This window comes from Aspergillus thermomutatus (assembly GCF_002237265.1).
Source record: "Aspergillus thermomutatus strain HMR AF 39 chromosome Unknown NODE_87, whole genome shotgun sequence".
NCBI classification, from domain to species: Eukaryota; Fungi; Ascomycota; class Eurotiomycetes; order Eurotiales; family Aspergillaceae; genus Aspergillus; species Aspergillus thermomutatus.
In genome coordinates this window covers 52,982-69,734 of record NW_020798136.1, presented here as the reverse complement: position 1 = coordinate 69,734, position 16,753 = coordinate 52,982, and the positions used below count along the sequence as shown (strand labels likewise).

General features: G+C 49.7%; 5 protein-coding genes across 5 annotated transcripts; all 5 read right to left on the bottom strand.

Moving 5' to 3' along the window:
- Positions 1-136: 136 nt before the first annotated feature.
- Positions 137-6,139, bottom strand: CDV56_106646 (RNA helicase SLH1; the record flags this gene model as incomplete). The annotated part of the gene is made up of 1 exon (XM_026760265.1): positions 137-6,139. The coding sequence occupies one exon, from the start codon at positions 6,137-6,139 to the stop codon at positions 137-139; it is 6,003 nt and encodes a 2,000-aa protein (XP_026614700.1).
- A 527-nt stretch (positions 6,140-6,666) lies between these two features.
- Positions 6,667-7,029, bottom strand: CDV56_106588 (putative C2H2 finger domain protein; the record flags this gene model as incomplete). Its single annotated transcript, XM_026760207.1, has 1 exon — positions 6,667-7,029. The coding sequence occupies one exon, from the start codon at positions 7,027-7,029 to the stop codon at positions 6,667-6,669; it is 363 nt and encodes a 120-aa protein (XP_026614699.1).
- A 1,236-nt stretch (positions 7,030-8,265) lies between these two features.
- Positions 8,266-9,287, bottom strand: CDV56_106445 (DUF3431 domain-containing protein; the record flags this gene model as incomplete). The annotated part of the gene is made up of 2 exons (XM_026760064.1): positions 8,266-8,893; positions 8,950-9,287. 2 exons carry the CDS (start codon positions 9,285-9,287, stop codon positions 8,266-8,268), a joined length of 966 nt encoding a protein of 321 aa, XP_026614698.1.
- Positions 9,288-11,167: 1,880 nt separating this feature from the next.
- CDV56_106263 (Rab family GTPase) lies at positions 11,168-12,132 on the bottom strand (the record flags this gene model as incomplete). Its single annotated transcript, XM_026759882.1, has 2 exons — positions 11,168-12,015; positions 12,087-12,132. The coding sequence occupies 2 exons, from the start codon at positions 12,130-12,132 to the stop codon at positions 11,168-11,170; spliced, it is 894 nt and encodes a 297-aa protein (XP_026614697.1).
- Positions 12,133-13,370: 1,238 nt separating this feature from the next.
- Positions 13,371-15,144, bottom strand: CDV56_106073 (putative MFS monosaccharide transporter; the record flags this gene model as incomplete). The annotated part of the gene is made up of 4 exons (XM_026759692.1): positions 13,371-14,214; positions 14,281-14,821; positions 14,881-14,988; positions 15,051-15,144. 4 exons carry the CDS (start codon positions 15,142-15,144, stop codon positions 13,371-13,373), a joined length of 1,587 nt encoding a protein of 528 aa, XP_026614696.1.
- Positions 15,145-16,753: the final 1,609 nt, after the last annotated feature.

The following is a 16,753-nucleotide window of genomic DNA, read 5'->3' as shown; positions in this document are numbered from 1 at the left end:
TTATACTATTGGAATTTCATATATGACGAGTCAACGTTTCATCTCAGATTGTTGCGCACCTATCATCGAGTCTATAAGGAGAAGAGGACGAATGCCATATTTCCTTCCTGACTTGTCCCGAAACCAAGGTGAGTAATTACGCCTTTTCAGGATAATTCGACGACTCAGGCAAACTCTGCGTCGCAGGCTTCAACTCCGCCTCCACATTCGATACCACCCACTCCATCCCCGGATAAGTATCACTGATAACCTTGACATTCACACCCTTCCCGGTCGCACTGGTATACTGCGCCAGGAAATCCTGCGGGAACTTGACAGACGACCGCACAGTGAGCGGGCCATTCCGATGATTATTCCTGCCGGAGGGATTTTGGCTGGAGCCGGAATGGGAGCCCTTATTTCTGCCATTTGGTGGCCAGGACACGCGTTTCAAGGCAAGCAACTCGCCGTCTTTGCCATCTGCCGAGGCGCTGCAGACGATTAAGAAGTATCCCTCCGTTTGGGGCTTGGGGAAGCGAGGGGCGTAGGCTCTGTATTCGGGGTTTGTGGGAGGGTTGCGGCGACTCAGAGATACAGTGATACCGGTCGAGGAGACATTGGCGACGGACACGGAGACTTGCGGTAGGTACGAGGCGGCCTTGGTGAATTGGGCAGGAAGTTGCAGTTTCCGTGCAAGACTGGAGACGGAGGCTGTGGGGAGGGATGAGAGCGCAACGAGGGAGCCTGGGAGGCCCTGCAGCTTGCTTGTGGGCTCGACGCCGGGAAGAATCGACAGTGCATTGTCCTCGGGCCATCTTGCGGACTTGATGCTCTGGAGCAGGCTCATGAGCATCTCGCAGGCACGGAGATAGCCCAGTTCAGCCATGATGTCGATAGAGGCTTGGATGATACGGATGCCTTGATCCAGGACGGATGTCTGGTCACCGACGTAGTCGGAAATCGGAAGATCGATCCGCGACATGTAGGCCTGCAAAAGCAGGAATGCCTTGACGTGTGGATCCCACAGTGGAAGGTCCCCCATGGACTCAACCGACAGGGGTAGATTGCGAGCTAACTCGGCATTAATGAGATCTTCGTTGTGTCTCACAGGCAGCTCGTCGAATTCTGTGGCGGAACACATCCAGCTAAGCACGTCATGGAACGTGGGATTGGGCTTCGCATGCGACATCAGATACCGGACAGTCTTGTGCGAGAGATAGTAGTAACTCATGATCTTGCCGAAAGGCGTTGAGTCGACCTCGCCAGTTGCCGAGTCAAACACAACACAAGATGACTCTGCCAACTCGCCAAGGGACTTGTCGACCAACTCAATCATGAAGTCCTGAGCTATTGCTTGAGCAGCCATCGTATTATGCTCCTCCGCCGAAATCTCAAGCCCATAATACGAGGGATTCTTGTGCAGTCTGCGGAAGAAAAATGTCCACGTCAAGTAGTCCAGAGCGTCTTGCTTGGTTGCGATTGTGCCGGCGGAAATTTCGGCCCCCAAATGATTGTCCAGGACCTTGTGCAGAGTAGACTCGACCGGGAAGCCTGTGTGCAGGAAATGCTTGTAGAAAGCTTTCTTCGATTCTTGGGTAAAGATGCGTGCAATACCGGACGAATCGAACTGCGGACGTCCAGCACGACCCAGCATTTGCAGAACATCGGTCAAGTCCATATCTTTGTAACCTTCAATTTTCGCGTCGAAGTACTGCGTGCCTTTGACCACCACAAGATGAGCCGGAAGATTGACACCCCACGCGAGGGTGCTTGTTGCCACGAGAATCTGAATTTTATTGTTCGCGAAAAGTTCCTCCGCCAGTTGTCGGTCAGACTCGACTAAACCGGCATGGTGCAAGCCGATACCGAAACTGAGTGCTTCGCGGAGGGCTTCGTCTTTGACTCTCGCGAGATTGAGTTGCAGGTCCTCCTCCGACATACGCACGAAGCGACGCGGATTGTCTTCCATGCCGCAGTAATTTATCAGGTCTTTCGCAGTCAGTCGAGTTTGTCTTCGGGACGCAACAAAGACGATCACAGGCTTCTCTGGAGAGTGGCTCTTGATCGCAAGGAATGTAGGACGGTTCATTGACTGCATGAGCGGGCAGAATCCACGTTGCTCAGGGAATCCATCAATGTAGATCTCCAAGGGTACTGGACGCACAGAGTGTCGGAAATTGTACAGCCCCTCTTTGACTCCCAGCCAGTTGGCCAGATCAGTGGCATTTGCACAAGCCGTAGACATACCCATCAGCCGAACGGAACCCTTGGATTGCGATGCAATATAGTTCATACGGGACACGATAATCTCCAGAATGGGGCCTCGATCACCGCCTAACAGGTGGATTTCGTCGATGATTACCAAGCTCACTTTCCGCACATAATCTCTGGTCTGCCAACTACGAGAGATACCGTCCCATTTCTCAGGAGTCGTGATAATGATATCTGCGTCCCGGATGGTCCTCGTATCAGGAGTGTTGTCACCTGTCAACTCGACCAACTTCAGACCCATTGGTGCGGCGAGACGCTTTCCCCAGTCCTGGACTCGCTCGCGGACGAGAGCTTTCATCGGCGCAATATACACAACCTTTGAACCTGGTTTCTCCCTGAAAGCCCACCACATTGCCAGCTCACAAGCCACTGTCTTTCCACTTCCAGTTGGAGAACCGAGGAGAACATTGGCTGAAGTGTGGTACAGCAGATGGAAGATCTGTGTCTGCATTGGGTTGAAGAACTGGAAGCGTTGGCCGTAGAGTTCTTCCAAGATGGGATTTTGAAGGGCAGAGATAGGTAGAGGCTGTAGATTAAGTAGGTCCGTGTACACGCTTTCCGTGTCTGGACGGATCAAATGCTGGAATGAGACGGGTGTCACTGTCTCTGCACCCAACCAGCGATCAGAGATTGCACGAACGTAGATCTGGCTTGGTAAAGGGTCTGAGAGAGGAATGGTGAAGTTGAGCTCATGTTCATCGTGCAACTTCTTCCGACCGAGAATGAAGTATTCGTGGTGATAAATCTCCGAGGTTTCCGAGTTCTCGACCCAGATCCAGTATGATTCCGAGACTCCATGGTGCCTGTCATTCCAAGAGAACTCAGGGTACAGGCACAGCCGGATTCGCAAGACGTCACGATTTAGAGGAGCAATCTCGGCCTCCACGCTAAGAGTAGGGAAATTGTCCAGTAATTTGGACAGCGTCTTCCCCATGCGCTGGTTATGGACGAGCTGGCCGATTTCAACAACATCCATTTCCCTCATCGACTCTAGGGATGAAGCGGGCAACTTCTCATCTAGATTCTTGAGGACCGGTTGGGGGAGGTCGAATTGATGGAATGGGTGATCAAAAGGCCAGATCTGTTTCTCAATAGATTTGCAGAGCGACAGAAGCACCTGGCATTGATAACCCCACCGGCGATTCAACGCAATCATGAAGAGAGCACGGCAGATACGAGCAGCATTCTGCGCCACGTAGCCCATATCGGAAACCAGAGCGAAGTCCTCGAGCTTTGCGCGGGAGATGTATGACTGCAGAAGAATATTGGTCTTCGCGTGGGGGGAATCGTTGCCGCCTTCGACTTCTGTCTGTATAGCTTCGTCACGAAGCCGGTCTAGCTCTTTCGACTCATTGTCTCGAGCTTGAATATTGTCGAATTCGCCACTCATACTGATCATCCTCAGGACATCCGCCTCACCAGAACGAGGGCGCATCATCTCGTTGAAGATCTCAATACTGGTTTGCAAAACATAATACTGACTTGCAATACGACCGACGTCCTTTGCTCGCAGTTCCTCGGTTTTCTCGTTGAATATGATCATCTGACTCTTTTGCAGGACGCGCGCAGCCTGAATGATTAGTTGGCGCCGTCTCTGCACCAACATGGGATCATCGCGTATCTCGGCGAAATCGATGCCGTAATTGCGCGGCTCGCGTAACATGCGGACAAAGAGATACGAGTAACCGAGCCATTGCACCGCCTCGGAAACAGAGGTGACTGTACCGAGAGAGATCTCGGCATTCAGGTTGTCCACGAGTCGACTGGAAAACCGAGATTCAATCGGCTGCTGCGAGGTCACCGCAGACAGGTAATGGTGCAGTTTGTCATGTGTAGTACAGATGAAGCCAATACCAGTGTCTTGGAATTGGGGACGTCCAGCACGTCCGAAGATCTGCAGGACATCAAGGATACCTAGGTCGACAAATTTACCTTCCTGAGGATTATACAGCTGAGTGCCTTTGATCACAACTGCGGCGGCGGGAAGGTTGACACCCCAGGCAAGAGTGGCAGTACAGCAGAGCACCTTGATCAGGCCCTCGGAGAACATGCGCTCCATCAGGTTGCGATCACTTCGAGTCATTCCGGCATGGTGTGTACCGAATCCGCTGGCGAACAAGTCCCTCAACTCACGCGCGCGGGCATGTTTCATATCTCTAAGGGCGTTGGAGTAGTTCTCGTGTTCATGGCAGCTGAAGAGGTCTTCGCAGCCATTCTCGACAGCCATTTGCCGCAGCATTCGAGCGGTCAAAACAGTGTCTTTCCGTGAATGCACAAAGACCATGATTTGATGCCCTCGCTCGAGCATTTCACGCACTTTCTCGAATGCGACAATGTCCAGATTTTCGCGGGATTGCTTTGAGCCCGGCTTTCCTTTCACACCAATGAAATGCTGCTCGAGAGGGACAGGTCTAAACGACGCATCAAAGAAGAACAGTCCAGCCATCTTGTTCACTTTCAGAAAGTCGGCGACGTCGACATAGTTCGGCAGGGTAGCGGAAAGACCAACGATACGAATGAGCGACTGTGTACTTTCAACCTGACGCTGCGTCCGCGCAACTAGAGATTCTATGACAGCACCACGTTCATCGTGAAGCATGTGGACTTCATCGATGATCAAGAGGCGCACTTTCTGCACGAGCTCCGTGTCTCCCGTGCTCTTCCGGGTGACGACGTCCCATTTCTCAGGAGTCGTGACGATGATCTGCGTTTCGACAATCTCGCGCTTCGAAAGTTGCATATCTCCAGTCAATTCCCTGACCCGGATACCAAGCCATGCAAGTCTTTTCCCAAGTTTCTCAGTGACTTCCGCGGCTAGGGCCTTCATCGGCGCCACGTAGACAATCTTGAAGTCGTCCACCTGTACTGCAAACTCTGTAGCATCTGGCTGTTCAATAGGATTTGGCACTGTGTTCTTGCCAATTGTATTAAGAATCGTTAGCATGGCAGCGTCAGTTTTACCAGCACCAGTTGGTGCACAAATGAGCATGTTTTCACTGGTTTTGTAAGCCACATCATAGAGTAGACTCTGCATCCGATTCAGAGTCTTGTAGCCCTTGAAAGTGCCCCGACACAGTCCATCCAGCGACTTAATCTCAACCAATTTCTGCGACGATCCCAGCGTGCCCACCCTCGACGCCGGAATCTCAAACTCGGTATACCGCTGCTCATCAATCTGCCTGCTACCCACAGGCAGCCCGTATCTCTTCCCACCCAGCGCAAGCGTATTCCTGGAATCATGCGTCTTGAAGACATGCGGGTACCTGGGTTCAGATCTCGCCTGTGCAGGTAATAACGGCGCATGCTTATGCTCCAAATCCTGCTGGCGCAACGCCTGCTCCCGCTCGGCCCTCGTTTGTAACTGTCCCGCCATGAGACCGTCCGTCTGAGCTTCTGTCTTTGAAGTCATAGAAGCGAGGATCTCCGCTCGATGTCCGATCAATTCAATGACGAAGTCGAGATCGTCGAACCCAACGATTTCAGCCAGCGACATCTGCAGCTCGTCATCTCCGCTGTCGGTGGCTAGTGAAGCCGTGATCTGCTGCGCTAGCTCTTGCGCGCTCATTCCGGGCTTTTGGAGGGTGATGGCCTGGCATTTCTGTTCCAGCCATGCTTGGTCGTAGAGAGAGATTGATGTCGCCGAAGAAAGAGGTACGCCGTTGATGTCGTCGAGGTCGTCGGTGGTTTCGTCGTCGGAGCTGATAATATCCCAGATATCGTCCACAGTTCCTGGTGAAGAGTAGTCATCGTCAAGGTCCAAATCTAAATCACTTCCATAGCTGAGCTGTTCTGTGGTGGGGTGCTTTGGGAGCTTCAACGCCGCAATCGCCTCGCGCATTGCTGTGAGTTGAGAGAGCCACTGCGACTCGGTAGGTCCTGTTCCGTCCATTTTGACTGGAATCTGAGGTGTAAATCTTCTGTAGAACTGGAAAATTACAGAACGAAACAGGACATAGGTAGATTTGGGTCGGAACTTTGGTGATGAGAATCAGTGTGTCATAAGATGGCCGGCAGAATGAGTTGATGAGTCGAAACCCGCCTTATGCTGATACAGGTGTCGGTGTTGGCCTGGGGCATCCACCACCCTCGTCACATCAGACTGCGATGTAAGGAAAACGTCGCTACGGAGCGATAGAACGGAGTCAAGGCATGAACGTCCACGAAGATAATCAGATTTACTTACGATTGATCCGTTTAGTGGCCCTTATAGTAAAGCATGAGAAGGGAATATGTTTTCAACCTCTCAAATGGGTTCTACAACCAAAATGCCAGTTCAGACGCTCGGTTTCACACTTTCTATGTACATGGGCCTCAGGAATAGTCACACGGATCCAAATCATGCCTTCACTGGTTCCAAACCACCTCTGGTCATACTTCTGCCAACTGAAGGGCCAAAAGGAGGTCCTTTATGCCTGGCTAACGTTGCACATTCCAAGAGATATAGTACTCCAACTTCGCCAGACAATGGCCATCCTCTTTGAGGTACGAACAGCCCAGAGAATCCTCAACGTGCTGGAATAATCCAGAGAGCTTTGAGCAGAACTTTGCACAGCCGGGACAGATGTAATCCCCGTCTCCATCGATGTACTTCCGACTCTGATAGCACTCACGCGCCAGGCGGTCGATGTCATTAATGTCTGTTCCGGAGGGACAGCTGCCTGACTCGAGATGAATCAACATGCCCGAGAAGGTCTTGAAGTCCTGGTAGCACCCGTAGCATTCCAAATCCCTAGCCTGGTGGCGCTGCTGATGCTGCAGGTCGAAAACAGTTAGCGACATCTGGAGAGAACGACATGGAAGGTCAACTTGCCATTCGCAGGTTGTTCTCATTGTTAAAGGATCTATCGCAAGTGACACAAAGATTGTGGCAATCGACGCGATGGGCCCTTAGTTCCCAAGCTGTATCGAATCGAGGTCGAGAATAGCACCAGGTACAGATGTGACTGTGGACCGGGGAGAAAAACAGATGCTGGTTCTTTGCAGTCGTAGAAACGAAAACCCGAGTGCATGTTTCGCACCATTCATGGCGACTGGTGTACCGACAATGATCGTACAGTGCCTTTCTGGTTCCAAACCACCTATCGCATAAGATGCATTTGTAGTCTTCGCCGTCATAGTAGAGATGAGGCCCTAGCGACATTTTGCTGGGCCAGGGATTGGGATTGAGTAGAATTCAGAAAATCAATGCCCCTCTTGAGCTTGGCATAAATAGGTAGAACCTGGTGAGTCGTCAGTGAATTTGTTGCTGGTGAATTGATCCATAGGAGCAGATAGTTAATTATAATTACTCCTTACCAAAGTTGATAGGTTGCGAGCAAACGGAAGTACTAGCTACCCAGCATTGCAAACAAAGGACAAATACTCAATGTATCCGGTACATGAAGTCTCTGAGCCTCAGGATGAGAGGTTTGTATAGAGCATTTATTGCTGCTAATCCCTCTCTCCCCCTTAAAATAATATGGTCCCCTTGTGGAGTACCGGCCAAGATTTACCGGAATCAAGCTGAAAAGTTAACAGGGCGATTGAGAGAGGTCAATCACTTAAATACTGGCTGAATAAATTCATGAACCTAAGCTCGGGATTTTCTGTCTTATACTAATCACATATTTGGATGGAGTAAGGTCTGCAACCCTCATTCCGAACTCTGTGTAGTACTGCATCTAGAGAAGTAGACATAGCACACCAAGACATAGTCTAGGGTGGAAGAATGGAGAAAGATAAAGAATGCCGCCTGAGTTCCATTCCCAGGCCAAACTCATCTTATTCAATATGTACATGCAGAGGCATGATGAATGGTGAATGTATAGTCATACTCAAATATGATGCATACATCACGGATGAAATGTCTAAACTTCTAAAAAGTAGAAAATGTCGAACGGCTTTTGATATCCGTACTTCAAAACAATGTATAAACACAGTGTCTGAGGCACAGCGCAGGGACAGATGACATATTGCGTGCAATCATAATCAGAATAAATGAACCAACAACAAAATGGGGTATATGCATGAGAAAATCTACCAAAAATATGGGTTTCCATAAACATCCTGGTAGCACTGGTAAATGTCTGGGCAGTACACAGGATCTTTTCCAAAAATGATGTGCCAGGAGTATTCCATGATCCAGGCAGTGAGCTCATCCGGCAACTTGTTCGTGAGAACCCAATTGTAGTACCGTTGATAATCACTCAGAGGACGCTTCAACACTTGCGTTTTGGATACAGCGAATTGTGAGCAACAAGGTGCGCCAACAACTTCGGGTATGTTGGTGTTGTTGTACAATTCCTCCCACGCCTTGGCATAGGCTCTGCTGTTCTCCTTGCCCGGCTGAGGCGGATCCTCTAACGGATGGATTTCATCGGGACAGCCGGGATTTCCCTGACAGCGAAGGTTGACGAAACCATTCTGTTGGACGAACTCGGTCTGAAGCGATCGAACCGATTGCACATTGCTATAATCCAGTGTATCGGTGTGCCAGCCCGCCTCCCAGCCGTCTTTGTGGCTGTGGAGGAAGACCATCGTGGACGGAAGGTCATGGTAGTGATCGACGATGTATTGAAGGTAGGCAAGACTCTCGCGACCTTTGTTCTTCGGGGTGTGTCGAGCCGCGTTCACGTCATCGACGGTGTAGATGAAATTGCGCCACCTGAACTGAAGTCAGCCTAAGCTCACCGTGCAAGACCTTTCCCATGAACGACTCACTCATTCAAATCAGTGCTCACCCACGACGTATCCTCCCTGCTCAATTTGGCCATCACAATCACTCGGTCATTGGGAACGATGATAGGAGTGATCTCGTAGGTTTGTTTGATCGGAATGGTTTCTGCCACTGCGGTGTCTGGTCTCTCTTGAGTTTTTTCAGCCTTGCTCTCGGGAGTCGGAGTCGCGACAGGCTCCGCAGCGCCGCCTCCTACCACGTTGCTGAACTGCCAGGAGGACTGTACGCGCAAATCATCCTGAAGGGAATCTAGATGGCGCTTGATCAGGATGAAGGCAAGGATCAGGAGGGCGGCCGACCCAACACGGTAGGAAAGTCTCATCGCATAATATCTGTCGTAATTGCGCTCTGAAATGCAATGCAGGAGAAGAAAAAAAAAAGGTGGTGGATGCGGACCAGGAGAAAGTAAACTTCGCGCAGATAGGCAGAAAGGGATGGAACAATGGATAGAAAAAGAACCCCAAGCTCCTAGGCAGCTCGCAACAATGGGTGAATGGGGCAGTAAGAAAACCTAGTCTAGAAGGAGTAATACAATTGACAGCATAATAATAATAATAATAATAATAATAATAATAATAATAATAATAAACGAGCCTTTTGACAGAGATGGCAAGGCGCACAAAAATTAGATAGTACGTAGCTGACACTGACCTATATTATACGAGGCTTATCACGGGAAGGTTCCCGCGGATTGGTGGGATTCCGAGCTGAATCGGCGGCGATCTGCAGGGGCCGAGAAGAAGAGATGACACGGCGAGTCTCTGAGACTTTGCACCCGCGGCCGTTTATGTTAATCAATCTCAATCTCTCTTGAAACCGTCAATCGCCGGTGGCTGCAGGGTTTATCATCAGTATTGGGACAGTCGTCGATAATATGCTTATTATTACTCCGTACTATTTCTTTCTTCACTGTTATTTCATCTTCTGGAAAAAGCTGCCGACGTCTGCACAAATAATGATGATTCTGAAACGATCCCGATTATGTAATTTCCTTACTGTGCTCCGTCTCTGTCGGTGCTGAATGCCGATCCTTCAACAGACTCCGTATGGCATATCTATCTTCTGGGTCGAAACTCAATGGGCACTGCATCCGTCGGCCTCCGCCAGAGACTTTGGGACCAGGGTCTAGGGTCAGGGTTCATTGCTCTGAGTGACACTTGACTCGTCGTCACTCATCAAGGAGCATAGGCCAAGAGGGGATATGGTCATGTCAATCTATCTCTATCTTGATCCCGTCTCTGATGTTTGCGATCCACATCCGATGAGTTTATCTCAAACATCATCAAGGTGCCACAACCAGGTTTGCACGTCGCAGTGTTTCACAGGCTGAATTGGTAGTGCCTCTCCTCCGCGAGTTCTCCACAGACAGACTTCTCCAGGAAACGGCAAGGCACAGCATGGAGGTGCCACCATGCCATTAGATGAATTTCTCATCATCAACCGAGGCTCATCTCAATTTCAACACCTTTTTCTTTTGCCTGCAAGTACAAAACTAACTGTCCATACTATGCATTCTGAGAACAACTTGGGAGCGAAGAATCAATTTTGCAATGACGAAGATGTTTGCCATCTCTGACCCAGTGCCATGCAGATCTCCTGCAGTACCCCCTCAAGGAGTGCAAACCCATACTGTTCACTACTGTACTACCAAGGGTACATCAGAATTGATACTAACCAAGGGAACTTATGCTTCCGAATGGATCAGCCAGCCTGTCTGCGATAATTGGATGTAAGATACACTGCGGAATGACTCCTGTGCTAGCCATAGGACCTTTCTTACTGCGTATCTCATACATACTAAACACCGTTTTAAGGTGAAGTTGAATCGATGTTGGTACTTTGATAAAGAGCTGTCCCACAAGCACTCATGATGCTGAGCACAAACTCTTTTGAGGTGATTGAACAAGGTAAGTGGGTAGAATCCGCAAGGTGTGAAACATTCAATTCGTCTAGCTCAATAAATCATAAGTCAAAATCATCATGGCCACATCGCAATAGACATCCCATAAAAAACCAAAAACCTATCTATCAAGTATGCTCAAGCTCAAACCAACCGCCCACCAGATGAAATCTCAAGCAAACCTAGAAAGACCGAAGGAAATGCCAGAACAAACGCCATGCCAAACAAAAATGCACAAAGACGCTATGGTAAATGCATGAACAACCAGGAAAGATGAACGGCGACAGAGCCAACGACAAGCATCAGCAGCATCTCCCCTTCTTCTTCGCGATCTCCATCAACTCATCCGCCTCGTCACCAACACTGCTCGGCGGAAACCCAAGCCAACTCCTGCGCTTGTCACCATGACCCAACCGGAAACTGCCGTTGCCATCAAGACTCCCCAAGGACGAAATAACACCGTCAATCCCCGGCGTCGTTCCCTGCGACGAGATATTCCCCGCCTCCCGCTTATTCCGCTGCTCGACCAGCTTCCGTGTGATCACACGAAACACCTCCTCAATGCCCTCCCCATCCTTGGCACTAATCTCATGGCAACAGTCCCAGCCAATATCCTGTCCCCAGAACCCACTGCTGCGCTTGCTATCGGGGCTCTGGAGCGCACTAGACGACGGACCAAGCCCCAATCCCATCCCCATCCCCATCCCCGCCGTCGGCGGCGGCGTCGACGCCTGCGACGGATACAGCTGCTCAGCGACATACGCAATCGTCCGCTCAAACGGCACCCTGCGGCGCGAGGGATCCAGCGCAACGATATCCGACTTGGTGCCGACAACATGAATCACGATGGGATCATCCTCCGCCAGATGCTTCTTCAGCTCCAGCAACCACCCCGTCATCTCCTGGAAACTCTGCTCGTCCGTGATATCGTAGCAGAGCAGACACGCGTTCGCGCCGCGGTAGTACAGCCGCGAGATACTCCGGAACCGCTCCTGGCCGGCCGTGTCCCAGATCTGCAGACGGACGATGGTATCGGAGGTGGTGTCGAGGACACGCTTGGTGATGAAGGAGGCGCCGACGGTCGAGGTGATGGTCGCGGGGTTAAAGGCGTTCTTCACATAGCGCTGGACAAGAGAGGTTTTGCCGACTCCTGTGTGACCGATGGATAGTGGTTAGCGACATGGCACTAGTAGTTTTTGCCCGACAAAGAACGCCTCTGACCTTGGGAGCCCAGCACAACGATCTTAGCCTCGAGAGAGGAGCTCATGGCGGGGTAGACGCGATAGCGGGGCGGACGGAGAGCGTCTTTCGCATGATCCGGCCAAACAGATCCTCGAGGGGAGAAATTGTCCGCGATGGCACGGACTGGAACTAGAGCTGTAACGGTGATATTCTAGACCGGGATGCAATGAGATAAGGCATAAGCAGGCGGATACAAGTCTGCGCGAAAAGATTCTGGACTCTTTTCCCGGTCGGATGGGGCACCGGAGAGGGGAAAGGAAAGAAATGAGGAGTGGGACGAGAAGGATGAAAACAAGGCCATTCATAAATAATATTCAAGATATTCTAGTCAGAGGCTGAGCCAAAAACACATGCTGAGAAAGTGAAGCACCTGATCACTGTCAGTGAAATATCCCTTGACCGTCCCTGATAGAAAAACGGTTGAGAATCAGTTCTTTGTTGTGTTTCAGATCGATGAGACGACCTTTGAAGGAAGAAATAATTAACAGGTCAACTCATTCAACTCCTTACATTCTTGACCACGCTTTGAAACTTGATTTAGATTCCTGGAGCAACTCAGAAATAAAATAATATCAACAAGGTGAGAATTTGATCCATCAGAAGGCAATACTCCTTACTCTGACTCGTAGTGGTAATGACTCCCGGGGCTGAGCATCTGACTGAATAATGTGACTCAACAGGACTGGGCTATTTTCCTAGAAGTCAGTATAAGACTATTGCTTTGGATATTCATGATCGTTCACTACTATGTTTCAAACTATCCCTATATGCTATCCAGCATGTATTTGCTGTCTAGGGAACATAAATCTGCAGACTAATCTCGCAGAAGACCTAACAGAATAATAAGGAAAATGAAAGAAAAAAAGATGTTATGAATCAATAAGATCTGTATATTCCATGTCTATCATGACTCTATTGGTATCAAATCCCTGCCATAACCATCTATACTCATAAAAAGATGCCTCAATAGGTCATAACCTCTAAAACAAATGTCTCTTGGATGAGACTGCAAAGGGGTAGTCGCATAATCACAAGGAAAAAACAAGGTAGGTCAAGCACCCAACAACCAGGCTGGACAGCCTCCACATCCATGACGGGTTTCAAACTCGTTCTACTCCAGTCAATGAGGCCGGAACTCCAGCTCAGCGCACAGAAACGACAAGAGAAACAGAAATAGAGACACGAGACAGCATTTTTTTCATCAGTGTACCCATAAAACCCTCGTCTTCATCTTTAATCTCATAAATATGTTGACTGGGGCTCTCACTGGGTTGTCTCCAGTCGCTCGGCGACGTTGTGCTCAGCGTGAGCCTTCTCAATTTCGTCAAGAGAGTCACCGGAACCGGAACCATACTCAGCAGCCTTGGCCTCGATCTCATCGTCAGTAAGTTTGGGAAGCTCTTTAGCAGCCTTGACGTAGCTAATCTTCTCGACGTAGCCCTTGGCGAAGATCAAATCGATCTCCTCTAGGCTGCGGTTGGCGGTCTCCGGGTAGAAGATCCAGATGATGGGAATGAATGAAGCGTTCAGCGCAGCAAAGAACAGGTAAGTACCCCAGCCAATGTGCGCGACCATGACAGGAGTAATCATGACGACAGTGAAGTTGAAGAGCCAGTTGCTGCAAGTGGAGACTGCGTTGGCCTTGGCTCTGGTCTTGATGGGAGATAATTCGGCGGGATACAGCCAGGGCAAAGGCAGCCACGCAGCACCGAAAGCAGCCATGTACAAGAAAAGACCGAAAACAGCACCCTTGGAGGTCTGCTCATCGCCGGGAATCAAACAAGCGAATGTGATAACCATGGAAATGGTCTGAAGGAATGACCCTCCCAGGAAAAGCTTGCGACGACCAACTTTCTCGATGAAGAACCATGAAAAGGTGGCGAAGATGGAGTAGACTATCATGTTAATTCCTCCAATCAGAAGGGCCATGTCGTTGGTCTGGTTGAGAGACTCTTTCAACAAGACAGGGAGGTAGTAGATCACAGCGTTGCAACCACCAAGCTGCTGGAATATCTGAGAAGAGGAGCCGACGATCATGCGACGGAAATGTTGGGTACGGCCGCCAGTGAGGAGATCCCTGAATCTGGTCTTCTGACCAGCACCAGAACTGTAGCGACATTAGTTCAATTGCCATACAACACTAAGTATTGCAGATGTTATAAGGGGAACTCACGCTCTGATGGAGTCAATGACCAATTGTTTCTGAATCTGGGTTTCGTGGTCGTGAATCTCGCGGCCTCCCAAGGCAGCAAGGACATACTCTCCCTCTTGGATGCGATCCTTGGAGATAAGATAGCGCGGGGAGTCGGGCAGGAAGAACATTCCGATGATGATGATGAGACCGAAGAAGATCTGGAACGCAATGGGAAAACGCCAGACAAGATCATCGGGGCCATAGTGAGCGCCGAAATCAATCCAGTACGCGATGGCGGTACCAATGGCGATCACACCACCCTCGATACAGATCAAGAGACCACGGTTGCTCGTCTTAGAGCACTCGGCCTGGTATGTTGGAATGGTGGAAGTGTTCATCCCGTTACCTATACCAGTGATGACGCGGCCAATAAAGAATTGCAGAAGAGGGATGTGTCCAACAAATGATGTAACCTGGATGATGACACCGACAATCATAACAATAGCACCGGAGAAGATCATCCAGCGACGACCAGTGCGATCACCGAAAAGAAGAGCGAAAATGGCACCCGCCAAGCAACCTGCACATAGAATGGTAAGGACCAACTGCGAATAAGAGAGAAGGGAACAAGGCACTAACCAAGTTCGTACACAGCAGTCACAAGAGCTTGCATAGTAGCATCATTTTTCGTAGCAGTAAAGACATTGGCAAAGGCGTTGTCACTGATGATACCAGACATGACACCCTCTGTCGTCTTGATTAGCTTGGTTCATCTTTGCGAGGCTATGTCGCTAGAGAAAATGACTTACGGTCATATCCGAAGAGTAGGAAACCCATCGTGGCAACGGTCGATATAGCCAGGGACAGCGGCCTGCCCGACATGCCAGCATATGAGGGCGCCATGGTGAGAGGCCAGGAGAACGTTCAATAGACTGTTCAGGGAGACACGTATATACAGAGGTAAGGGGGAACCTCCAGGGCGATCGGACAACAAGATTCTAGTAAGCTATTGTGCCCAAAGCGTCTCTTTTCGAGAACAAAACGAAAGGAAAAGAAGAAAGACAGGTTGAAAAAGGACAAAAGGCAACTGACAGGACGCGGAGAAGCTGGGGGTAAGGGGGGATATTTCTACTTCTCCAGGAGTAGACAGACAGCTGTGGCCACCAGGTACACAGGCCGACACTCTCTTCTCATTCCCCCGAATTGATACATGCTCCACCAACCTACCAACACTCAGAGTCGGCGGTACCATTGTTTTGTGGAGCAGGGGACTGAATGCATCAATAATCGCAGGATAAGCATTTTTTGGTACTACCCACGACCCACAATCGGTAAGGATGAGCGCCAAGAATGACATCACGGGCTCCATCCGATGGAGCACCCGCAGAGGAGAACGGAAAAGAGCGACGACAAAACAGATTGAAGACTCAGATACGAAAAGAAGGTCCGACTGAAGCGCTGGGCATCGTCATTTGGCGCCGCGCCGTTGGCACTTGCTATCACATTCTGCGACCAGCAGTTACCAGTGACCGGCTCACCACTCTCTCTTCCTCTTCGTAAGCGAAATCTCTGCTTCGAGATGTCCTCCACTAGGACTCTTCCCGTCTCCACACCCTACTCCTGCCCGCTTCTCTCATCATCATCGTCTGCATGAGGAAATACGTATGTCCGCTGACTTGACATCCAGTTAGAATTGTGATGAGCAAAGCAGACATGGAGCAAGGATGGGTCGACTTACCATTTGTGTAGCGAGTCACTCAACCAGGAAACTAACACGAGTTGGAGATCCCACGGGGTTTTCACGTGCCTGATGAGATAATCCGCATGAACCACAGTTGATTTAACCGCAGAGGAAGCTAATATGGTTGACTGTGTTTGTGCAACCCATAAATAACCTAGTAATAAGTATTCTTCGATGCTGTCTTTCATCTGTGCATAGTGCATTGCATACTAAAATACTGAAGAGTGAATACTTTACTAGTTCTACTACTAGTCCATAGTCAATGGGAAGGGACCTTCTTCCGACCACCTAGCGTTGTTATCCTGCAAGGCAGACGCATACTATTGAATTCGATAAACTCGGAGCCAACAACGATCCTCCTCATCATTTTTTTAATCCAGAGTCCAATGGTCGTGGAGGGTGAAGTTCGATTGTAATTCGATGCCGAAGTCTTTGAGAGCATGGGACGCATGCAGCCCTTAGGGCTCCTCTCCACTTTGCCCCGTCCTCCCCTCATCTCTTTAGTGTCTAAATAATCGCTTTCATAATCATAATAATAATTTTCAAACCATTGCATGAGCTTGTATGGCTCGTTTTATTATTTCTCTCAATATCTGCCTTCATCGCAGGCCACAGCATTATTCGACTCCATTTCGAGTGCCATGTCATCCATGTCATCCATGCTGATCCAATCGTAGCATTCTCCGGTCTCTATCCGGCACATCTCCAGTGCAAGAAGTTTAGAGTGAGCCAACGTATCCTTAGACACTAAGTTGAGACGGTTCTTTAGTG